Source organism: Mytilus californianus, unplaced genomic scaffold, assembly GCF_021869535.1.
Source record: "Mytilus californianus isolate M0D057914Y unplaced genomic scaffold, xbMytCali1.0.p SCAF_8, whole genome shotgun sequence".
Taxonomy (NCBI): Eukaryota; Metazoa; Mollusca; class Bivalvia; order Mytilida; family Mytilidae; genus Mytilus; species Mytilus californianus.
In genome coordinates, this window is record NW_026262734.1 from 36,014,127 (window position 1) to 36,039,803 (window position 25,677).

General features: G+C 32.1%; 1 protein-coding gene across 1 annotated transcript; it reads left to right on the forward strand.

Moving 5' to 3' along the window:
• Nucleotides 1-25,521, forward strand: LOC127712342 (B-cell receptor CD22-like). The gene is made up of 11 exons (XM_052218710.1): nt 1-234; nt 8,218-8,496; nt 12,198-12,476; nt 13,495-13,758; nt 17,037-17,315; nt 17,698-17,976; nt 18,884-19,162; nt 20,426-20,704; nt 22,072-22,227; nt 24,260-24,305; nt 25,084-25,521. The coding sequence occupies exons 1-11, from the start codon at nt 213-215 to the stop codon at nt 25,181-25,183; spliced, it is 2,262 nt and encodes a 753-aa protein (XP_052074670.1). The 5' UTR covers nt 1-212; the 3' UTR covers nt 25,184-25,521.
• Nucleotides 25,522-25,677: the final 156 nt, after the last annotated feature.

Consider the following 25,677-nt stretch of genomic DNA (forward strand, 5'->3'; position numbering starts at 1 on the left):
CGGATGCTGGTAGGCCGTCGGCAAGGATACAGTGGTATCTGTCTGGTACCGACATTACTGATGAAGCAACTGCTCAGACTGGGATATGTAGTTCTGGATGTGACACAGTAATATCGTCAAGTGTTCTATTATACGTTGGTGATATTACTGACAATGGAAAGATAATTTACTGCACAGCTGTAAATGTAGAGGGACAAAGTTTAAACTCATCAATGAAAAGTATTGATATTTTGTGTAGGTATACATATGTTTAAATTTTGAAAGTTCGTACTGATATAAATTTGAATATGTCTTCTTAAGTATTTAAACTCAAATTTGAAAACAAGATACTATTGAATGATTGATTACTGCTTGCTTAACGCCCAAAGTCAATTGTTTCATAAATATTCAGTTTATCAAATTAACAATGAATACTATTGGTAGATTCTCAAAAACAGGCCAACCTGAATTAATCACGGTACATTGGGAATGCCTGCTGAAAATAAGGTTTTGTTTGATAGAGACAAAAAGTTTGCCTTGCAACAGGGCACCGACGGACCCGTAAACAATGATTCGTGTGTTCTTTAACATACAAAGACAGTGGCATTCACCCTACACGAGTCATCGGATGTAACGTCCAAATTTCGAACGGACGTTGCTGCAAATTTGTACATCCCGCACAGCCAAACAATCGACAAACTTTAGCAAGTGTTTTCCTGCCGGATCGAGAGAGGAGTCCGGGGACAAAAACATGCTTTACTTTTATGAAAAATTATGCAAATAATGCTTATAACCAGAATAATAAATGATATTCATGTCTAACATTGAATTGAAGTTATTTTAGATCTAGGATACAGTGGTATTTAAATGAAAGGTCACAGGAATTAAGGCTTATATGTTTACACGTATTGTACACATGGACGACTCAGTTGCATCCCTATACATATTTCAATTTAAAGTATATAGTGTGCAACAACCTTTTTCAGAAAATTTACTTATTTCTTTAATCAGACAGTAGTAATTGAAAACAAGAATATGTATCCATGTGACCCCATTCAACGCTCAAAATATCGAATTTCCATGTTCAGTGAAACGTCATTCAATATGTGTTTCAAACTACACATCATAAGGAACATGTGTACTTTGTTTCAAGTTAATATATCAAGTTATCTTGATGATATTGTTCGTTAAATAACCAAGAATGTTTTAAATATACTATCGAAATTTATAACTGTTCTTTCTTAGATTTTGATTTTTCAGTTAGACACATGATTTTTTATTTGTTGTTATTGTCTTTGATCTAGCTTTCAGTAACGGCGAATACACCAATATCTGAACTATGTGTCTTTTGTGATTTTGTGAGGTTTTATTTTGTGTTTCATAACAATCTGGTGAGTTAAACCCTTTTCATCTGCTTTTTATAGTTTGTTCTAATGTTGTATTAAGACACCAAGGTCAAACATGTTTAACCCCGCAACATTCTGTATGTTCCTGGTCCAAGTTAGGAGCCAGTAATTCATTGGTTGTCGTTTGTTGCTGTATATTATATTTGTTTTTCGTTAATTGTTTTTTGTATAAATCAGATCGTTAGTTTTATTGTTTGAAATGTATTACAATTGTCATTTCGGTGCCTTTCTTAGCTTACTATGCGCTATGGGTTTTGCTCATTGTTGAAGGCTGTGCAGTGACCTATATTTGTTTGTTTGTATGTCAATTGGTTCTCAGTAGGAGAGTTGTCTTATTGGGAATCATACCACATCGTCTTATTTTTGTTTTTATATGAGTTGCAGCCAAAAAAAAAAATAAAATCTTTTAGCGAAGTTAATTGTATTTATTTTTCCGTTTATTCTCAGTTCCGATAACAAAAGTAAATTTAACAGCAACCCCCAGTGATGAGAACCCAATACAAGTAGTATCCGGTTCATATCAGCGATTCACATGTACAACGGATGCTGGTAGGCCGTCGGCAAGGATACAGTGGTATCTGTCTGGTACCGACATTACTGATGCAGCAACTGCTCAGACTGGGATATGTAGTTCTGGATGTGACACAGTAATATCGTCAAGTGTTCTATTATACGTTGGTGATATTACTGACAATGGAAAGATAATTTACTGCACAGCTGTAAATGTAGAGGGACAAAGTTTAAACTCATCAATGAAAAGTATTGATATTTTGTGTAGGTATACATATGTTTAAATTTTGAAAGTTCGTACTGAGATAAATTTGAATATGTCTTCTTAAGTATTTAAACTCAAATTTGAATACAAGATACTATTGAATGATTGATTGCTGCTTGCTTAACGCCCAAAGTCAATTGCTACATAAATATTCAGTTTATCCAATTAACAATGAATACAATTGGTAGATTCCCAAAAGCAGGCAAACCGGAATTAATCACGGGACATTGGGAATGCCTGCTGAAAATAAGTTTTTGGTAGCACTCCACAATTAGAAAATAAAATTAAAATTGAACCACATAATGTTTCATCATCTTCTTTTCCTGGCTTTCTAATACATTAAGCCAACTGTTTGTGACATACAAGTGCATATGTATGTAATTAGTATCTTCCATAGATGTAATTTTCAAAAGTTAAAATGGTGAAAAATAATTCCTTTTTTGTGTATCCATGGCAACATTCTGCACTTATTTATTATAAAATATTGCAAAAAGGGGCATGAAAATGTCACATTACCCCAAAATTTGGTTTAAACTAGAATTTCAATGCCTATGAGTGATACCTTTTCTGAAACTGTTGACATTAACCTACCAAATGATCAAATAAAAATTGGGTGTCTTTGGCCTAATATTTTCGTAAAATTTATACACAAAGTTCGTGCGACAAAAAATTAGAAGAAAACAATTATGAAGGCTAAATTAATCTTCAGCTATCCAAAAATGAATTTTATTGCACACTAGCTCTCATATTTGAAAAATCCACAGGGGCCAAAATGCGAAACTACACACCTAACTGTGGAGTGCTACCTTTGTTTGATAGAGACAAAAAGTTTGCCTTGCAACAGAGCACCGACGGACCCGTAAACAATGTTTCATGTGTTCATTAACATACAGAGACAGTGGCATTCACCCTACACGAGTCATCGGATGTAACGTCCAAATTCCGAATGGACGTTGCTGCAAATTTGTTACATCCCGCACAGCCAAACAATCGACAAACTTTAGCAAGTATTTTCCTGTCGGATCGAGAGAGGAGTCCGGGGACAAAAACATGCTTTAATTTAATGAAAAATTATGCAAATAATGCTTATAACCAGAATAATAAATGATATTCATGTCTAACATTGAATTGAAGTTATTTTAGATCTAGGATACAGTGGTACTTAAATGAAAGGTCACAGGAATTAAGGCTTATATGTTTACATGTATTGTACACATGGACGACTCAGTTGCATCCCTATACATATTTCAATTTAAAGTATATAGTGTGCAACAACCTTTTTCTGAAAATTTGCTCATTTCTTTAATCAGACAGTAGTAATTGAAAACAAGAATATGTTTCCATGTGACCCCATTCAACGCTCAAAATATCGAATTTCCATGTTCAGTGAAACGTCATTTAATATGTGTTTTAAACTACCACATCATAAGAAACATGTGTACTTTGTTTCAAGAATTATGCAAAAATATCTTTAAAAACTCTTATCTTTTAACACAATGCATAGAATTTTCTTAAAAATTGATACGTTGTTGACCGATAAACTTCCATTTTTTGGTGAAAAAAAAGGTCACAGACCAGTTAAAAAATTTAAAACAACACTTTATAAATTTCATGCGTCCGGAGCGCTTTTATGATTTACCATCACCAGGAACCCTCAAAGTCGAATATTTGAAAGCCAAGGATGTATAAGAACCGAAACAGTTGCAGAGCTATATGAACAAAAATGACACGAAAATAACATCCAAATTAAATTGAGGTGAACTTTCCTTAAGGGAGTTGAAACCTTAGTTTCTTATTAATTTCTAAATATATAATTGGACAAATTTAGAAAGTGTTTTTCTAAATCATGTCAGTACTTCGGTACTGACAACTGAGCTGGTGATACCCTCGCGGACTGATTGGCCACCAGCAGCATTATCGACCTAGTGCTATAAAGAATGAAAAACACAATTTATCAATTTCATGCGTCCGAAGCAAGTAGTGTTTTAGGTGAAAACAATACCACAAAGTGTGGAAATAAGCGTGATGCCGTCGCGTTCATAATCCTTATTCGTTGTTTTTCGACATTTTGAATATCTTATATGTAAAAAATTAGATGATACATCAAAATCAAAGTCAGTATTCCTATGATTATTAAAATCAATCAAAAGGTTTAACGTATCAATTTTAAAGAAAAATCAATGGAGATTTAATGTTTTTAAGACAATTTTAAGAACGTTTAATGCAGATTTTTAGTACTTTCTATGCAAATGTACTAAAATTTGCTTTGTTCGTGAGATGTAAGTCTTCACATTTTATATAAGGAGCAAGAGTAAAGATGAGAAAATAAAATTAGAAATATCTTTTTAATGTACTAATTTATTAATTGACGAGTATCCAATTACGTTTTTACATCGAACATTAACGTATATCATGTCAATTAAATCTTGTCCTGTCCAACCAATGTCTTATAGTTATGTTCATCATATTTTTTTCCGTTTATTCTCAGTTCCGATAACAAAAGTAAATTTAACGGCAACTCCCAGTGATGATAACCCAATACAAGTAGTATCCGGTTCAAATCAGCGATTCACATGTACAACGGATGCCGGTAGGCCGTCGGCAAGGATACAGTGGTATCTGTCTGGTACCAACATTACTGATAAAGCTACTGCTCAGCCTGACATATGTAGTTCTGGATGTGAAACATTAATATCGTCAAGTGTTCTATTATATGTTGGTGATATTACTGACCATGGAAAGATAATTTACTGCACAGCTGTAAACGTAGAGGGACAAAGTTTAAACTCATCAATGAAAAGTATTGATATTTTATGTAGGTATACATAATGTTTGAATTTTGAAAGTTTCAGATATGAACTTGAATATGTCATCTTAATTATTTAACTTTAATTATGAAAACAAATATTTGATTTTATTAACGACTTAAGACAATTATTTCGTGAATATTCAGTTCGAGAAACAAATTAACAATGAATACAAAAAAGTAGGTTCTGTAAGGTAGGACAACAGGGATGGAAGGCGAGAGATTTGGAATGCAAGTTGAAAATAAGGATTTGTTAGTTAGGGACATACATTTTGCCTTGCACATGCCACCGATATACCAGTCAGAATTGTTGCAAGGGTTCTTTAACATACAGCGCGTGGCTTCACCATACACGAGTAATCGAATGTAACGTCCAATTTCCGACCGGATGTGTCCGCGAATTTGTGGATCCCTCATAGCCAAACAATGAGAAGACAATATTTTGCGTGGGTAATAATACAGAGGAACACAGTTTAAAATCACTTATATACCTATGGTGTTATTTTCTTTCAGAACGGTAGGTCTTTCTTTTGAAGAATCAACCCGGAAGATACCAAGTTTCAATGAAATTTGCTTCAAGGCATACAATAATGACCTATGTAAGGTCTTTTTTTTCTGATTAAGATACAAACTATAATTTACTTTAACATTTAATTCTTTTTATAGTTATCGTGTGTTGTTGCCAATTGGGGTTTTACTTTTTAATTTCCCGTCTTTGATAGGGTTAAAGCAGAAACAATCCTTTCCTCCGTTTATTAGACTGAAATACCAAAAATTTACCACACATTTTAACTTTCGAACATTTTGATTCACACTGTATTGAATATACTACTTTAACCTATGAATATTCTTTTTTTGTGTTACCTGTACATGTATCATAAGTTCGTGTTTTCTTCGTGTCAGTTTTTAACTTTTTACGTCTATCATATGAACAAATGACCAAATGTTCTTATTTTCTATAGGATAACTGCCACGTACTTTATAATAGGGTGGGGTGGTTGAAGCATAATATTTATTCCTGATCTCAGTTTAAAAAAAATGTCTTGCAAGACTAAACAGAGAAAACAATTATTCTGAATAGTTTGTTAATTGTTGAAAAAATAATCTGCTTTCCCGCGATGAAAATGATAAAAATGTCATGAAAAAAACCCCAAAGCATCTCATTTCATAAAGTTTATTTTATTTTTATTTTTCACTTTAGTGTGGTCGGTAAAATAGGATGCAAATCATGCAATTCTTTGGAGAAAATAATATTTTTTGAGGGTATATAAGTCAGATAATGCATATTTTAAGGTGTTTCTTGTCATATAACACACCTCCCTACTGTCGGTCTTTTGCTGTATTTGGCAAAACTTTTAGGAATTTTTGGTCCTCAATGTTCTTCAACTTCGTACTTTATTTGGCCTTTTTAATATTTTTTGATTCAAGCGTCACTGATGAGTCTTTTGTAGACGAAACGCGCGTGTGACGTAAATATAAAATTTCAATCCTGGTATCTATGATGAGTTCATTTATTTGATCAAACATGTCACCGCTCGGTATGTTATTCGACAAGAAACATCTTAAAGTATGCATTATTTGTAACTTAAACGAACAGTTGACATTTTGTGTATGTTTTCATAATGCGTCAATTTAAAAAAGTTCACACTAAAATAAATTTGAATATCACTGCTTTAGTATGTTAATTTAATAAATAAATCCTCATTTTAAACTCACAGACATATTAAAGAAAAAAATGGCCAACGTAGTTCTTTTTTAAGAAGGGAAAATAGCATTTTGGTCAAAAACATTCCAAACAAAAATTTAAAAATTTCACACTAATATAAATATATATTTGAATAAGACTGCTTTAGTATGTTTAGAAAATAAATAATCCTCATTTCGAATTTACATACATATCAAAAAGAAATAAACTAACTTGGCCAACGTAGATACACATTTCTTGTTTTAGAAGAGACAATAACGTTTTGTTCATAACCATTTTACACAAAAAGATCTCGAATGGAAATCATTGAGATTTTTAATATTTGTTGAAAACATTTTTCCACGTTTGATTAACAGACAATCTGAATTCCTATGGGAACCCACTTTGCTACTCTTTTGTTCTCACTGACTTGTTTCATCAATCGTATCAAACAGACTTATACAATAGCTTATACAATATATATCTTCTTGATTTACTTTCCACTTTATAGATGATGTCCTATGACCGACTAATTTGAAATTTGGTGGCAATTTTCATCACATCAATCCCATTCACACTAAAATTAGGAATATCATGAATACAGTAAAGATGTTTCACATCCTGACGGACATTTTCCCACTATCACAGACAACCGGCTAAGAAATAAACTTTACGTTTACTCAAAGATAAGTGTTAAGCAAGCAGCAACCAATCATTCAATATTATCTGATTTTCTCATTGTGAACTTTCCATTTCTGTAAAGTAAAATTCTAGCGACTACTGCGTATGGAAAATATATCTCATATTTGGTACGATAGGCAAGATATTTTCCTGAAAGACGTTGCTACTAACATTGAAGCTTTTAAACCGAAAGTTCGTAATAGTTATGTTGAATTTATCTCTAAAAAGTTTCACAAACCCAATAATGATTTGGCTAACTGTTACGATCAGAGGCGTTTCCAGATATGTCACGATTAGAAGCTAACATTGTTTGCGTTTGGCTATACAGATGATGTTCTCTCACTGAAATATTCAAATTGTGACTCTGTTAATAGCATAAAATTTCTTCTTCTTTTCCTCAATTATGAAATCACAGAAATGACTTTTCATTGGAATTTATATGCAATATGCAATGTAAAGATATTTTTGGAAGAAATAACACTTCCTTAACGGGAGGGGGGAGGGTATGTGTTTTCCCATGTGCATCTTCTCTAGGGGGAGGGGTTGTTAGTTTAGTTTAATCCTTGGTTTTCTGTGTATTGTTTTGTTGGCTTTTTTTCATCTTTTGATCCTTTGATCACGGTGTTTTTGTATTGCTATCTAATCTCCTTTTGTCCTTGTTTTTTGTTATAGATGTTTAAATAGTATAAATAATACAGCCTCTTCCTGTTATTATAGTCATTAATAAAAACTTAAAAACGAGTATGTTATATGTTAATCGATAAACAACAGACTTTATGCATCCCTGGCTTTCAAATGATCAGGTTTGAGCGTTCCTGATAAAAATGAATCCAGAAAAGCTCTTCTGATGCACGAGATTTATAAATTAGTGTATTTTTCATTTCAGACAAACCTCTGATTGCACAAATTCCTGATATTAACATAACAGAAGGAAACACCCTAGCAATAACCTGTAATGTTGTAAGTAATCCAGACCCAACATTAATATGGTGGACTCGCCAGAATGAACCCGGCTTCATATTTAACAATACAAATCTAACGATAAGCAACATTCACAGAAATGTCAGCGATAGTTATACGTGTCATGCAATGAACATTTTAACACCATCAGGAATGTCACAACAGATAAGAACTTCACAAAATATGTTTGAAGTTAATGTACAGTGTAAGTATAAATAAAAAAGCAAAGATATGAAATGAATGCATATAAAACAGAAAAACGAGGAAATATGGTATATAAAAGGAACATTGTTTACTGCTACTCATCATCTTGAATGCTAATGAAATGTTTTAAACTTTGAGTTTCATTGATGATTTAGATGAACTGTTCGAGGAGTCAAAACGGCTTTAACATTTAAACAAAATAATTATAATGATACGGTGAATCGTTTATTTGCCAGTCTAAACAGACTTTTGGCTTTAAATTATTGTTTTTTGGCTTAAAACAAACCCAAAGCATGCCAAAGAGCCAATAAAAAATTATATGTCAAAGTAAACCCGACAGTTCAAAAAGGGAAATCGACAAAAAAAAACAGTCAACGAAACACAACAGAAGAAAAAGTTCAGCAACACGAGCTCACCATACAAAAGAAAATTGTATCATTGATTTCTTATATCTATTTTTGTGACATAAAGACATTCTTTCAGGGCCTTTTATACCTGACTATACAGTATGGATTTTGCTCGAAGTAAAAGGTCGGACGGTGACAAATTTTTGCTTATTTAAGTAAATTAGGCTCTGGTGGATAGTTGTCTTATTGGCAATTGTACCACATCTTCTTATTTCTTATTTGGTAACATTATAAACAAACACTGTTTTGTATTCTTGATATCACTTTTTCTCCATTCCAAACCAGATATCGATATCCCTCCTCTAAAACAAAATATAGAATTGCTGACTCCTCACTTGTTGTCAAACTTTGATTCAAGAAACCCGGTAAGGTATTATTTGGGTAATGATTAGCATTTGATGTTTAGTGATAATTCACTTCAGCTCACAAAACGTTAGGTTCTTGGACAGTGACTGAGACAAAGGTAAAAAGGCAAGATAACGGCTATGGTTTCATTATAAAAACATATTAATTAATAATATCTTTTAATAAAGAGTAAAGAAAGCGATCGTGTACTTATGACAAAACTAGGACTATATATGTACAGAACCATTTTCCATTAAGAGAGGCGAAGGTTACCAAAGGGACGTTCAAAGTCATAAGTCGAAAATAAACTGACAACGCCATGGCTAAAAAAGAAAAGACCAACACACAAACAATAGTACATAAAATACAACAAAGAAAAACAAAAGACTGAGCATTACGAACTCCACCAAAAACTTGGGGTGATCTCAGGTGCTCCAGAAGGGTAAGCAAATCTTGCTCCACATGTGGCACCCGTCGTGTTGCTTATGTAAGTGATAAATCTAATTCGGTAGGTCACATTAGGTGAAATAGAAAAAAATTCATATAAACGATATTTCTTTTTTGGAAACGGTTTTAAAAAAATCTATGAATGAAATACCTGTTGCAATACCTTGATGTAGTTGTTTTTCTCCAATATTTCATTATTCAGCTCAATTAAAACTTTCTTATACCACCAATAGTCTACCAGTTAATGATATTTAATTTCATTTAAAATTGTTAAACTAAAATTTAAACTGTAGCACCATCGTTTATTTGGTGATTGTGATATTTAGTGTTTATATTTTTAAACTAGTCCTTATCATCTGCTGAAGACTTTTCTATATAACAATGTATTCTGAAGAAAATATATTGTGCATTTCACATAAACATCTTCTTGGCTGTGAAAGTTCCTTTTGGATTTATCCTTGGAATCACATGGTGAGGAATGCTTGCACAACAAAAGATGCCTATAATAACGATGCACATAAAAAAATCTACACTGACGTCGTATACTTCTTTCATATAAGCCACTCTGTAATAGCTAATGCGCACCTGTTACAGGATGAGCTGCAAATTCGATATCTATAAACCGGTTAATTCCTACCCTAGAAAAACTGTATAAATTGTTTTAAATCAGAAACCTAGAATCTGGCTTTGATGTCACATGTTTACTGACGAGTAAATAATATATATTACTTCATTTAGTTATTTATGACTTTAATTAAAACTATTGTTTCTTTTGGTAAAAGCTTTAGTACTTGATTTCATGTTTTCTTTCATTATTGAGAAGACCCCCCAGATGATATGTTTTACGCATTGCAAAATTAATGAATGGGTGATCATCTTTAAATTTTATTTGACAATAATTGAACAATATAGTGTAACGCCTTCATTGCAAAACGGACTTTACTCGTCGTATGCTGTCAACTGGAGTATAATTTGACCGGTTGATATGAGACCATTATAATTTTGAGGCAAGCAAAATCATTGACAGAACCATTGTTAAAAGAATTAGAAATAAAGAGAGGAACAAAAAAACAAACGATATTAAGCAACACGATCTCACTAGAAAAAGAAAAAAGAGGAAAAAGGAGGAGGAATTCTGGTTTTCCGGAAGACGTAGCAGTTCCTTCTCATTAAGTGTCTGATAAGTATAATTCGATGATGTCATTAAATGTAATAGGTGGACATGATCGTGACTTAAAAATTTAGAACATACTCCTAGTCGTTTGTGGCACATATATTCCATAACAGCCAACCAGATTATGACCTCGGTTACATTTTTGAAGAGCGTCTTCAACTTTACCATAACGAATCCTCTATTCAATAGGTTCCCTGCAAACAACAACCCTTTACCAAGGAAAACTTAAAAAATTAGAGCAAACCCCTGGAATATCAAATGATCTTCATAAGCATATATTTGAAAGATATCATAAGACTTTAGCAATCGTTTAAGGCAAAAAAACTGGATCTTACTGTAAGATTATCAGATCTTTTTAAGACCGGCCTTCCGTGCACATTGAACCTAGCTATAAACCAAATATTTTGTACGAAGGACAACGGAACATAGTATTATCATGTGTAATAGGTGATGCAAAAACTTCAGTTGATAATATGTACAAGATAGATTTGATTTTTCCATTGTGAACTGTCCATTTCTGTGTAGTAAAATTGTAGTTCCTACTGCATATGGAAACAGTGGAAAATATATATCCCAGCTGTTACGATATTCAATTGATTGCATTTTTATTATCATAATTTTCTTGAAAGATGTTGCTGCATATAAGAAAACTATCAAACCGAGAATTGAATTAATCTATAAACAATTTTACAAACGTCATCACGCTTTAGGGTCAGGGTTGTCCCCGGATATCACACGAATAGACGCTGCTATTGTTCACTTTCTGATACTAGTATATAAATGATGTCCTATCATCAAATAATTGTGGCTCTGTTGGTAACATCAAATTGTAGCTTCGTTTCCTCGATTATAACATTAATGAAATTGATTTTTCATTGGAATTTTATTAGCAATAAGCAATTCAACGGATACTACTAGTCAATCTGGTACCTTCAGAGGGGTTTTATTATTTTTTTTTGTGAATTGGGTTGCTTTGTTTTGTTTAATCTTTGTTTTTGTGTGTATTGTATTATTGTCTGTCTTTTCATCTTTTGATCCGTTTGCCACGGTGTTGTCTATTTTCATGTGACTTATGATTTGTTGATTTAATTTTATGATAAATTTTTAAAATATTGTTTCAAAATATCAGTCGTTTGCTATGATCACAAAAAATTCACTTATACAAAATAGATATAAAACGGAAGAAGAACATGTTATATGTAAAGCGACGACCAAGAATCTTTATTCATCCCTGTTTTATATGTTTAGATTTCAATCGTTCCTGACGAAGGTAATTCCAAAAAAGAGCAGCGGACGCACGGTATTTATAAAGTGTTATTTTTATTCCAGATGAACCTCTGATTGCACCAATTCCTGATTATAACATAACAGAAGGAAACACCTTAACACTAACCTGTAATGTTGTCGGTAATCCTAACCCAACATTGATATGGTGGACTCGGCAGAATGAGACCGGCTTTAGATTTAACTATAGAAATCTTAAGATTAGCAACATTCACAGGAATGACAGCGATACTTATACTTGTCATGCAATGAACATTTTATCACCATCAGGACTGTCATCGCAGAGAAGAACTTCACAGAAGATGTTTGATGTCAATGTACAATGTGAGTATTCATTAAAAAGCAAAGATATATAATAAATGTATATCAGACAGATATACCAGGAAAACAAATATATAACATGTATAAAACATTGTTTACTGTTGTTCATGATCGTAAAGGCTACTGAAATGTTTTAGAAGATTTGCCTCAAAGAGGTTTAAGGGTGAAATATTCAATGGGTCAAAACGGCGTCGGGTTAAATAATTGTATTGAATTGGGTAATCGTTTATTTACCTATTTAATACACTTTTGGCTTTAACACTATTGTCTTTCCGCCTTTTGATAAAAAAAACATTGGCAATCATACCACACTCTTTACTTTTGATAGCATTTTAACTAAATAAACACTGTTTTGTATTCATTATATGGATATTCTAAACCGGTTAATTCATACCATAAACTGTCTATGCATTTTTAAAACCAGAAACATAAAATCTGGCTCTCATATCACAAGTTATTGACGGGTATATAGTATATATAACTGCATTAACTTTTACGAATTCAGTTTGATATCCCATATAGTTGCATTTAAAAATATTCCTTTCATTGGGACATGTAATTAAAATTTACCTCATTTCATACTATCCGAATGGTTAGTGAAAAAGCAATCTGAAATATAATTCAACAAAAATGTTTTTTGTTTTGTTTCAAGCAATTAAACAAATTCCCAAGAAGAAACAGGAGAGAAAAGCAGATGAAAGATGAATGTTATCATGACTTTAAACTTGAAAAAAGGGAACATACCCGTTGTCGTCTGTTGCACATATTTTGCAAAACTGTAAACCAGTATACGATAGGATCGGTAACATTTTTGAAGAGCAACTTCAACTTTACTATAAAAAGAATCTGTTTAATAGCTTCTCTGCAAGAATCATTCTCCTACCAGGGAAATCTTGACAGGAAGCAAAACCCTAGAATATCGAATTATATTATTCTCCATAATCAAACTTTAGAAACGTATCACTAGACTGTAACAAACATACAACGGGAACAAACTGTAAAAGATTATTATATTTTTTAGACCGGCCTTCAGTGCACATAGAACCAAGCTACAACCCATACATTTTGTACGAAGGACAACAAAACATCGAGTTATCATGTGTAATAGATGATGCGAACCCTGCAGTTGATATTACGTATAACTGGACTGATTTAAGCGCTCCCATAAGTGGTAAATTTCTTAATATAACAACTGTCTTAAGGAGTGTTAGCGGACAGTATTCATGTTCTGCCATGAATTTGATTGGGACCTCTGATATTATTAGGAAACAACTAGATGTACAATGTAAGTATACAGCTTAATAAACTTACTTAAACACGCCGATAACTCGACCTTTCACTAATATGAATATTTGTTTATACGACTGTGCCAGTCGAAACATTTGTAATTGAACAACCTGGTTAACTAGTAACATAAAGGTGGATCATTACTGACATTTTCCCCCAAAAATATTTTTTTATACTTTGTCAAAATGTAAATTTAACATGCTCTGTTCAAAAATGAAATAAACAGTACGGTCACTAGTTTTACAATTTTGCACAAAATTGTATAGATTATTCATAAAAACACTTTTTTTGTGAATAGAAAGAAATCTATCAGATGGAATTTTGAAATAAAATATGAAATGATAGGTTTTATAAGATGCTTTTTGAAAATAAAAATAAAAAACAGGTGTCCCGAACCTGTTGCCTATTACAAATAAAAAAAATAAATTTCGTTAAAATTCCTTTATAATTTTTTTACTATATCAGTTCAATAGCCAAGTTAAAAATAGGAAAAAAACAAATATTTGGTACTTATAAAATCAGTCTGAGTATTACAAGAAATGAAATATGATGTCATTTTCAGAGATTTTTTTGTTTGAATTGGAGTGATATTTTTGTAAGTAAAATTTATCCCTCCAAAGGACAGGATACTTGTATCTACGTTGACCATTCTTTTTTATGAAACAAAACCAAACCAACTCTTTCAATTTGTCTTTTAGTACTAAATGGGGATAAACAGTACAGTTAATTTACCTTAATACATTATCTCTACAGAAAAACAATTTTTCAGAAGCTCGCGGACAAATGTTTCTCTCTGAGCTAACTTGTTGTTTAATCCTTACAACAGTCTAACGTATCTATATCCAGATTAAGAAAGTGGCGCTCTTGTCATTAAAAATGTGTGACAAAAGTAAGAACAGCTAATACCATTTTGACGTTGAGTTTTAGGTATCGTATATAGGTATATGAGTACTTCACCAAATCAGCATTTCGTTGTATTATGTATAATGCAGTTGATCAAATGTGTATCGAACTTTTAAAAATAATAAAAGACGTCTGTTACCTGTTATCAGAATGATTTATTTGATAATACAATGGTACAAAGTAAAAAAATTTTTAATCTTAAATTCATATAAAACCAAAAACTTGATTTAAATTAGATTTTTATAACTCAAAAGAAAGATTTTATCAAACAAGGTCTGTGTTTATCAACAGCATGCATTTGTTAATCGATAATAACAAACTGATAATTAACAAACAACAACTGCAATATTTGACACGCTTAATAATAGAATAATGTTTTCCCTAAATAAATTGAAAAAGTAACAAATATATTCCATGTCCTCAGTATTGGATTTGAAGGTGAACAGTACTGTGTCTTTAATAAGTACAGCCACAGTACTTGTATGTCGAATACATTGACAAATTGAGAAATATGTATTGACTTCAATCAAAACATGTGTTTTCCATACTTTTTTGACATAAAATACGTTAAACATTTTCTGACAAAAATAAAATACTGAAATAAATATAGATATGAAATTGATACTTTATACATTTTGTCCGAAACGCTTTTCTGATTTGTTTTAATTGAGGATGCGTAATCTCAAGCATATGAAAAGGAATGAATAAATACGTAGAAATGTTATGTGCTTTATGACCAAAAGGGATATCAAAAGAATTCAGCTATGGTTACTTTGCCTGAGGAAGTTGGAACCTTAATTTATTAATATTTTCGAAATCTATCAATGAAGAAGTTTGGAAAAAAAAAATCATTTCAGTATCAAATCACTGATTACTGAATGATGATGCATAAAGAAAATAACAGTCAATCAGCAAATGATATCCCTATTACCTTTCCAACGTCGGAATTTTGAGTATATATCACTAAGATAGCAAACTACCACGATTGTCAAAACACTACAAAACAAATGAATAAGAATATGCCACAATTCTCCACTCGCAATATCTTATTTTCGTGTTCATTGAACCCTAAATTTGTATCAAAATCTTGCTTTGGCATATATGTGTTACATTGCATACCATAATGAACATTTGTACTAAATTGCAAGCCGAAGAAACAAGAAAAATGTCTTATAAACATAAACACTTTTTTTTTATTCGAGAGTCACTGATAATTTTTTGGTAGACTGGCGTACAAAATTATAAACCTGGTATCTTTGATGAGTTTATTGGAAAAAGGCCTTTATCCTTAAAATTGAGAATGGAAATGGGGTATGTGTGAAAGTGACAACGACCCGACCATAGAGCAGACAACAGCCGAAGGCCACCAATGGGTCTTTAATGCAGCGAGAAACTCCCGCACCCGGAAGCGTCCTTCAGCTGGCCCCTAAACAAATATGTATACTAGTTCAGTGATAATGGACGTTATACTAAACTCCAAATTATACACAGGAAACTAAAATTAAAAAATGATACAAGACTAACAAAGGCCAGAGGCTCCTGACTTGGGACAGGCGCAAAAATGCGGCGGGGTTAAACATGTTTTTTGAGATCTCAACCCTCCCCCTATACCTCTAGCCAATGTAGTAAAAACAAACGCACAACAGTACGCACAGTAAAACTCAGTATAAGAGTCCGATGTCAGAATAGGAAACAAAAGAAAATAAACGAAATGACAATAATACATAAATAACAACAGACTACTAGCAGTTACTGACATGCCAGCTCCAGACCTCAATTAAACTGATTGAAAGATTATGTCTTCATCATATGAATATCAGGCACAATCCCTCCTGTTAGGGGTTTAGTATTATACCGTCATAAAATATATGAGAAGAACATAACCCTTGTTTGCTCTCGTGCATTTGTTTATTTTTTCTCACAAAGATGTTATGCTACATTTGATCGAAAGACAACTATTTTTTGTCTTTTGATTTAATGGACAGTACGCTCACTGAATTTATAGAACAGGTAAATCTAAAAAATCTAAAACTAATATTAAATGATAATTATAATGGCTATAACTTAAAAAGCAGGAATAGCAGACCATTCTATGCTTTCTGGAACACCAGCTTTATTGGTGCTCAAACTACATACAGTTCCTGTGAAGTGAACAATAGTTCGTCGTTTAATTTTTGTCTTTTGGTCATGGTATCGTTGGTCCTTCATGTTATAATTTTGAATGTCACTGTATTATGTTTTTTTAAACTTTATTATTTCAATAACATTGTTTGCCTTCCCCAAAATAATATCATTGATTTACATTTGTAATCTTAATTTAATATTCAGAAGTGTGTTCGTGATTTTTAACAGTCTGATATTTAATTGTTTCAGACCAGCCAGAAATCTCAGACATCGAAGATTATAACATTACAGAAGGAAATAAGCTGATAATATTTCCTATAATTGATGCTAATCCACAACCTATATTGTTTTGGTGGAGTCGTCAAAATGAACCCGAAGTCGGATATAATAGTACATATCTTAAAATCAGCAATATACAGAGAAAATCCGGTGGTTACCACACCTTTCTTGTACGGAACATATTGACACCATCAGGAATGCCGTCACAGGAAAGGACTTCAAAGAAAATGTTTCATGTGAATGTACAGTGTAAGTGTAATGGTTTTTGTATGTTGTTAATTTTTTTGCCCTGATTTAAAAAAAAAACCAGTTCAATATAAAAATAAGAAGATGTACAATGATTGCAAATGAGACAACTCTCCACAAGAGAACAAATGACACAGAAAGTAACAACTATAGGTCACCGTACGGCCTTCAACAATGATTTAAACCCATACCGCATAGTCAGCTATAAAAGGCCCCGAAATGACAAATGAAAAAAAAAAACAATTCAGACGACAAAACTAACGATTATTTGTATGTCGAAAATATTAAATACATATTGATGCATTGATATTGTATTCGTTATCATGAATTTTTATTTGAAAAAAGTGTTCAAGAATTTAAACAATCTGACAATGAATTATTTCAGACCAGCCAGTTATCTCAGAGATCCAAGATCATAACGTTACAGAAGGAAATGATCTCAAAATATATCCTGTTATTGATGCTAATCCACAACCTTCATTGTTATGGTGGACTAGTCAAAATGAACCTGACTTCATATATTACGGCAGCAATCTTACAATCACAAATATACAAAGAAACTCAAGCGGAAACTATACCTGTCATGTAATGAACATTTTAACACCCTCAGGAATGTCACCACAGAATAGAACTTCAAAGAAAATGTTATATGTAAATGTACAGTGTAAGTGTTAAAAGTCCAAAGAGCAATTGATCGATAGCTCTTTGCGTTAGGGAGTTGATACAGTCATATTACATTAGATAATAACATAAACGGTATCATTTTTGTTTTACACCAGATGTGCAATTCGATAATCAAAGTCTCTTCAGTGATGCTCGAGGCCAAAATATTTGAAAATCCAAAGTTTATTAAAAAGATGAAGATCTATAAACAAAAATTGCCAAAAAAGTAAAGACAAAGCCGAGCAAACAAAATTCGTATTTTATGCTAGTTCCGAAGTATAACTGACTACTGGGCTGGTGATACCCTCAGAGACTATCAGAATGAACATAAAGATAATCATAGACATGCAATAAAGAGTTCTTATTATATCGATTATGCTATTATATACTACATTAAAGCTACTTGTAGTTGCAAATTACGAAATATTTTACTATACATGTTTAAATCTTTAAAGTGGATTTATCCTTTGATTCATACGAACCACTGTCACATGTTTTGAAAAGAAATAATGCTTTATTTTGAATAAACACGACCAAAATGATTGTTGTCATAATCTGTTTCTTACATCTGTTTCTTGTGGGTTAGTGCTGCTTTGAGTATATATCTAGATATATATACTTCGTCTTAAATTTAGCCCAACAATTTAAGATCTGCAAATTTGCGTTATCAAATTTTTGTTCTTCCCTCAGCGGGATTTGAACCCCTGCATCTGAGACATCGTGGCACAACCGTCTAAAATGTGTCCAGCGCCCTAGATCACTATTATATACATGTATATATAGATTTTTTTTTTTTTTTTTATTATTTCTATGAAAGGTCCGAAATGATCATTGTTTTTAAGTTATCATAATATTGATTTTATTGATGTTTTCATAAGTATATTTAGTCTAAAAGTTAATCGTTTTAGACCAGTCAATAATCGCCGAGATCAACGATATTGATATAACAGAAGGAAGTAGTCTCGCAATATATCCTGTAATTAATGCAAATCCACAATTTACGTCTGTATGGTGGAGTCGCCAAAGTGAACCCGACTTTAGATATTATAACACAAATTTTACAATCAGCAACATACAGAGGAAATCCAGTGGTAGCTACATCTTTAATGCAATGAACATATTAACACCATCAGGAATGCCTCCACAGAAAAGAACTTCACAGAAAATGTGTTATGTCAATGTACAATGTGAGTAAAAATCTACAATCTAATATACGAAGTAGTTAAATAGTACAAAAGTGTTTACCAGGGAAATTTTTCTTAATAAACAATATTATGTTATACTAACATGTATGACGTTGACATATCGTTTCTAGTTTTAAATAACGTAGTACACAGGGAAATTTCACTCGCGTGAATTGATTTCACATGAGTTTCACGTGAATCTAATGTAAAACTCACGTGAATTTCACGTGAAAATCACATTGATTTTTACCCGTGAAATTCACGTGAACTTTAAAAATAAAGGTATTCAAATAATATCTTAATTTTCAAATGTTATTATTGTAAAGTTCATGTGAATTTCACGTTAACAATTTAACATGAGATTCATGTAAATCTTTATTTCATGTAAAATTCAGGTGAACATTTTCACGTGAGTTTCACGTATAAGCTCAATTGACGTGACTTTCATGTGAAATTTTATCGTGAATTGCACGTGACATTCATGTGGAATTTGCGTGAGCCACAATTTGCCTGTGTAGCATTCAAACATAGAATGTTCAACCTTTGGATTTAACCCTTTGGAATTAGGTTTTTCAGTGCTTTTCGGATTGTGTTTAGCTGTTTAGTTCGAATGCCTCTTATTTAAACGAAATGCACGTCTGGTGTACTTATGTATAAGCCTACAAGGGGTGGACGTTTCTTCTCAAAGGATATCACAAGCTCATTATCACGTTCCTGTGCTAACACGGAATATAATTGATGCCGTCATATATAGATATCATTGCATTGAAAATAATGAGATCAACAAGACCGTTTTCATCAGTATACACAATTTGAACGTCTATCAGTATAGACTCACCATTAAAAAGTAAAATTACAAAAATACCGAACTCCAAGGAAAAAATCAAAACGGAAAGTTCCTTATCATTTATAATTTAGACATCGATGATCGTGACATTACGGAAAAAAATATCTTTCTTTATTTCATTTAATTGAAGCAAATCAACATTCTACATTTTATCGGGGATTCGTCAAGATGAACCAGTCTATTGTACGGCCTTCAACAATAAGCAAAACATATACCGTAAATGTAAATGTATATAAGGTATGACAAAATTCTAACAATTCAAAAGAGAAAAAAAACCAACTACATAATCTATTCTACCAGCATGTGTTCGCCGAGTAACATTTCATAAAAAACAACGTCATCAACACATGCAACAGGGCAAAATAAAAAAAAAAGCGTTCACATTCGCAATACTTGGAAAACTGTTTTGACCATTTCAGATAAGCCTGTTCTTTCTGGTTCTCCTGATTATACCATTGAAGAAGGAAGCACACTTACACTCTCGCCAACAATAGATGCTAACCCATCTCCTACAAGTATATGGTGGACCCGTGAGAATGATACTAGCTTCATTTATAATGAAATATCTCTGATTATTAAGAATATACAACAAATCGACAGTGGTAGTTACATTGTCCATGTAATGAACACTTTAACACCATCAGGACTGCCTGAAACAAATATGACTTCGCAAAAAGTTTACAATATTAATGTAATGTGTAAGTTGAATTGTGATAAATTAGAGGCAGCAATTGATCACCGATGTTCAAATCTCATAAATCAAATAGCAGAAACTAAAAAAAAGACAGATTAACACCACATAATCAAATCAAACATTCGACATTTCCTATATCCATTGCAAGACACTAGCAGTATACAAAAGACTGTCACAATATTTATTACTGTTCTTGTCCTGTAGTATTTGAATGGTAGTCACATCGATATGTTGTAATGATTGAATTTAATATGAATCGATATTATTCGCCATACTATTGATTTAATTCAGTGGTTTATATTAAAATCTAGTCAACAATTTGTTCCTGTAAAGAAGCATGCATATTATAGAGTTCAGAATCAAAATTGATCATCATAACGGACTTTTCATTTCAGATAATAAGCAATCGCACTCCTTAACTGTTATGGACAAAAAGATGTACTATTCAACCGTTAAAGGATATCATATTTAATCGAATTCTTATGAGACTATGCTACAATTTTGCAATCTCTGTAACTTTTTTTTTCCTTTCTAAGTATTGTCATGAAAGTATAAGATCTTTTTAAATACTTAGTATACAATGTCGACTTCATCTATTTATCTTGTCACATTGTATCGTTAGTTGCATTCAAATATTCCTGTATTTTTCTTTCGCTCCATTAATTAACTCTGACAAACTCTTAAAGAATACAAAATAAAAGTTTGTTAAAATAAATATTCATCTCTAAATTCATGTTTTGACAACTCAGTAGTCAAAGTTTTGGGACCTATTACGTAATATTCTAAAATTCTACGTAGATACATTAAGAAATCATAAAGAAACGAAGGTTCCAACTCCCTCAAAGTTACCTTAGATGAATTAGTAATATTCTTGTATATCCCTCTTGGTCATAAAGCTCGGACGCACGAAATTTTTCAGGTTGTTTTTCATTTGCAAATACGCAGCGTTGCATGCATCTCTTTTAAGTATTGGCTTTGTACGCATATAAATGTTAAATACTTTGTATTTCTTTGTTATGAACAATGATCCAACATCCACATATTTGTCTAATCATAAATTATTTCTGTAGATGAAAAGTGTTTTAAGAAACATATAACGATTTAAAACTGTAGCATTTGGTGACGAAAGAAAATAAGTTGACGTTTTTCCACCAAAATCAGATACTAGTAATAGACTCCTTGTTGTGTCCTCCTATTGAAGGAACATATGCAGATTCTGCATTTTTTTGATGCACGAAAAAATAACTACAAACACCAACAAGTGAACGCCGTCAAAACATGAAGCCATGTTTAAAAAAAGGAAAATGTTCAAAGTAGCAGTTTTCAACCTAAACGAAAAGCTTGTATACATTAGTTCTTTTTCTATTGTAGTGTTAACTGGACCCATTTCGCAAGATACATCTGATACATCTGATAATTATGTTATAACTGGTGCTGGGGTCGGAGCAGGTGTTATTTTCATCTTTGTAGTTGTTATCGGAGTTGTTATTTTCATATTAAGAAAGCGTCAAATAAACAGAAGAAACGGTAAATATATACTTTGAAGCAACACATCTGTAAAAACAAATTAATTTAATTGAATAAGTATAACATGTATACTAAAAACATTGCATATTGTTTATTTCTTGAATCTTATCAGTTATCCTTGTCAAGGAAAATGTATAAAACTATGGCAAAACCCATGAAATGATTAGTCAATATTGGTAGTCAAAAGCATTTAAACATAAGATATCATATAAAACAAGTTAGCAGAATATATTGAACGATATCATTTACAATATGCCACCAACCAGACATCGTGATGTCTTTATGTTTTTTTTTATCTTCGTCAGCTAAGTGTATAATGATTTGGAAATGCCACAGTAAGACCAACAATCAAATTTTATATAAACCGATTGTGTAGACATGATGTGCAAAATGTTTAATACCAAAAACACTTCAACACAGTGAGACACGTAAACCTTAGCCGTATTTGGAAAAACTATTTGGAATTTTTTCATCTGAAAATTAGTACTGTTCAACAGAGGCGATAAATTCCAAAAGGATGATCAAACTCGTCAATCGAGAACAAACCGACAATGACATGGCAAAATCGAAAAACGGCGTAAAGAAAAAACAACAATACACTAAACACAACATAGAAAACTGAAGACTAAGCAACACGAACGTCACCAACCGGGGATAATCTCAGGTGCTCCAGAAGGGTAAGCAGATCCTGCTCCACATGTGGCACCTGTCGTGTTGCTGATGTAAGTAAAACCCATTGATAAATCTAGTTCGGTAGATCACCTTTGGGGAAAAGAGGACGGGGATTGTGGTAACGACAATTAAAACATATCTGTCGTCATCTGTGAAACAGATATTCCATAACGATCAACCAACTCATGATGGCGCCCGTAAAATGTTCGAAGGGATGATTTCAACTTTACCACTAGGAACTCCTGGTTTAATCCCAATTGAATCCCATAGAAATGCCAATTGTTTCTTGAAAAACACGTCCTCCAAACGTAACAAATATGTGTCAATCAAGAAATCAAGAATCTTGATAATGCTAGTTTCATGGAAATATTTGTATAAATCAGATTATTTTTTCATAGTCATATTTATCCCTCCCTAGAAAAAATACTTGAATCCACGTTGGCCATTCTTTTTTATGAAACAAAGCAGAAACAATTCTTTTAATTTGTTTTTTAGTTTGGAAAGGGGGATACTTGTGTAAAGGATAGAAAAGATAAATGTGTTGATACTATTGCAAAATGAAAGAGACTTGTACTGTATGTACTTTAAAAGATCTTTGGAATTTTTAAGTATCCACATCTCATTCATGCCGCACCTAGAGTAGGAAGTTTCACAATAACTATAAAGCCTATGTTTGATTACTGATGAAATTGATGTTAATAATTTAGAAAGAGGTTTCGTGGAGCACTTAGAACATCCAGCAATATAACGTTGTTTGTAAGAAAACTAATTTAGGTATCAAATACAGTGAAGGAAGATCTAGAACTTCATCTTTGGTTGAAATGCCAAAGGAACATAGAACAGACCTATGATTATTCAGGATTTCTTCCTTGTTAAGTGAACTGAATTGTCAATACCTAATCCCTTTACCAAGCAGTTTATGTAATGTGATTTTTACAAAAAAACAATGTTGTGTGGGGCTTTAACTGCGGGGACAACAACATATTTATCATGGAGGTAGTTTGTACTTGATGTGGCTTTCTAACTGTTTCGATCTGAACGCGAATGATGAGTCTTATGTAAACGAAACGAACGTCTGTAATGTCTGGTGTACCAAATTGTATGCCTAGTATCTTTAATTAGGTTTTATATTTATATAACAAATCAATTTGAATTAATTTGAAATGAGAGAACTTCAAATTGTTTGAAATATTTCAATATTTAATTTTTTTTAGTTTTGACCGTCACGAAACTATTTACTCACTCTCGACTATTTGTTTTATTTTTATCAAGATCACTGGTAAATGATAGGTACGGAAAGCTATGATGTATTTTAATTTTACTTTATTTTACAATATATATCAATTAATTTCCTTCACAGAAAACAGCAACAAAAGTGTATATGAATCAACACCAAAAGGACAGGGGTAAATTTATTATTCAATGCACGCCTTTTTATGACAATTTTCTAAACATACTTTATTAGAAGTCGACATCCATTATCTTTTCACATGCTATTTACACAGACATTAACGGATGAATCTATAGTGTGCATCTTGATCTTGTTTTAGTAAGGATAATGAGTTTGTATGACATAACTGTTTAAACTGAATAACACATACACCAAAAAATTAAAGATAAAGTCATTCAACGGCTGCTAATAAAAGCCCTATAAGTACATTAGAATACATTGATATCTATCCGTTCTCTAGATTAATTGTTGTGTTAATGTTTATAAATATAAAATACGGAGATAGGTATGATTACCAATGCATGAATGCGACAACTTGCCCTCAGAAATCAAATGACGTAGATGTTAGCAACTATAGGTCACCGTATGGCCTTCAAGAATGAGAAAAACCTGTACCGCGTTCCGAGGCATAAAGGGCCTCACCATGATAAAATGTAAAACAGTTCAATGGAGAAATAAATTGCAAATGTTCAAAACAGTAAAAAAAATATATATACAGCAACCCATGCATTGCAGAGTTCTGAGACATGCAAATACAGAATGTGGCGGGGCAAACATATTTGCAGACGCACAACCCATTCTCATAACCTGAGCAGTTAATATCTTGTTAATTTGATGAAATGGAAAAAGAAGAGAAATAACAAAAAAAAAAAAAACCTTGTAATTTAACTTTGTAATTGTAAATGAGTCAATTCAATATGGAAACATAGTCAAATACTCTCATCTTTTTTCAGAAAATTACCAAACAGAGAAATGCATCTGTATAATGATTTGGGAAATGTCGAAGCAGGCGAGTGGTCTATTTATTTAGAATATCTTTACATCTTCGTATAAATATATTTTTATTGATACAAAATATTTCCCCATCTCTATTGGTTCAATACTCATCAAAGATACCAGGCTTATAATTTATTACGCCAGACGCGCGTTTCGTTTACACACAATGGCGCTCGAATCAAAACAGTTGGAAGGGTAAGTACTAAATAACCTTGACATTGTCACCATAACAATTGGTATTTTAGTAATAGCTATAACAGTTAAAACGGTAGTTGTAAAAAAAATTAAAATACGATACAATAAAGTTACAGCGTTCAAAGTGCTACTTTAAAGTTTGTAAAAGCGCTTAAACAGAAGAGTTAAAAAAGTATATAATTGCATTTGTAAAATGAACATAGGGCAACATTAAACTAAAATTTTTGATTTTAACGCGGTTTGTTAGAGTGCATGTAATTTTTTTTCTTAAATTAGATAATTACTACCATTTGTTGTAATATTTTATCATTCTGAAATATTGATAACCTTTACCTGTTCATTTTAATTGATAAAAT

Excerpts from the sequence above, each read along its gene's own strand:
- LOC127712342 (XM_052218710.1), top strand. The coding sequence starts at position 213 with ATGAAAAGTATTGATATTTTGT. Across the intron at positions 8,497-12,197 it reads GTTTGAAGTTAATGTACAGT|ATGAACCTCTGATTGCACCA; the intron begins GTAAGTATAAAT and ends TTTTTATTCCAG. Across the intron at positions 22,228-24,259 it reads TCAAATAAACAGAAGAAACG|AAAACAGCAACAAAAGTGTA; the intron begins GTAAATATATAC and ends TTTCCTTCACAG.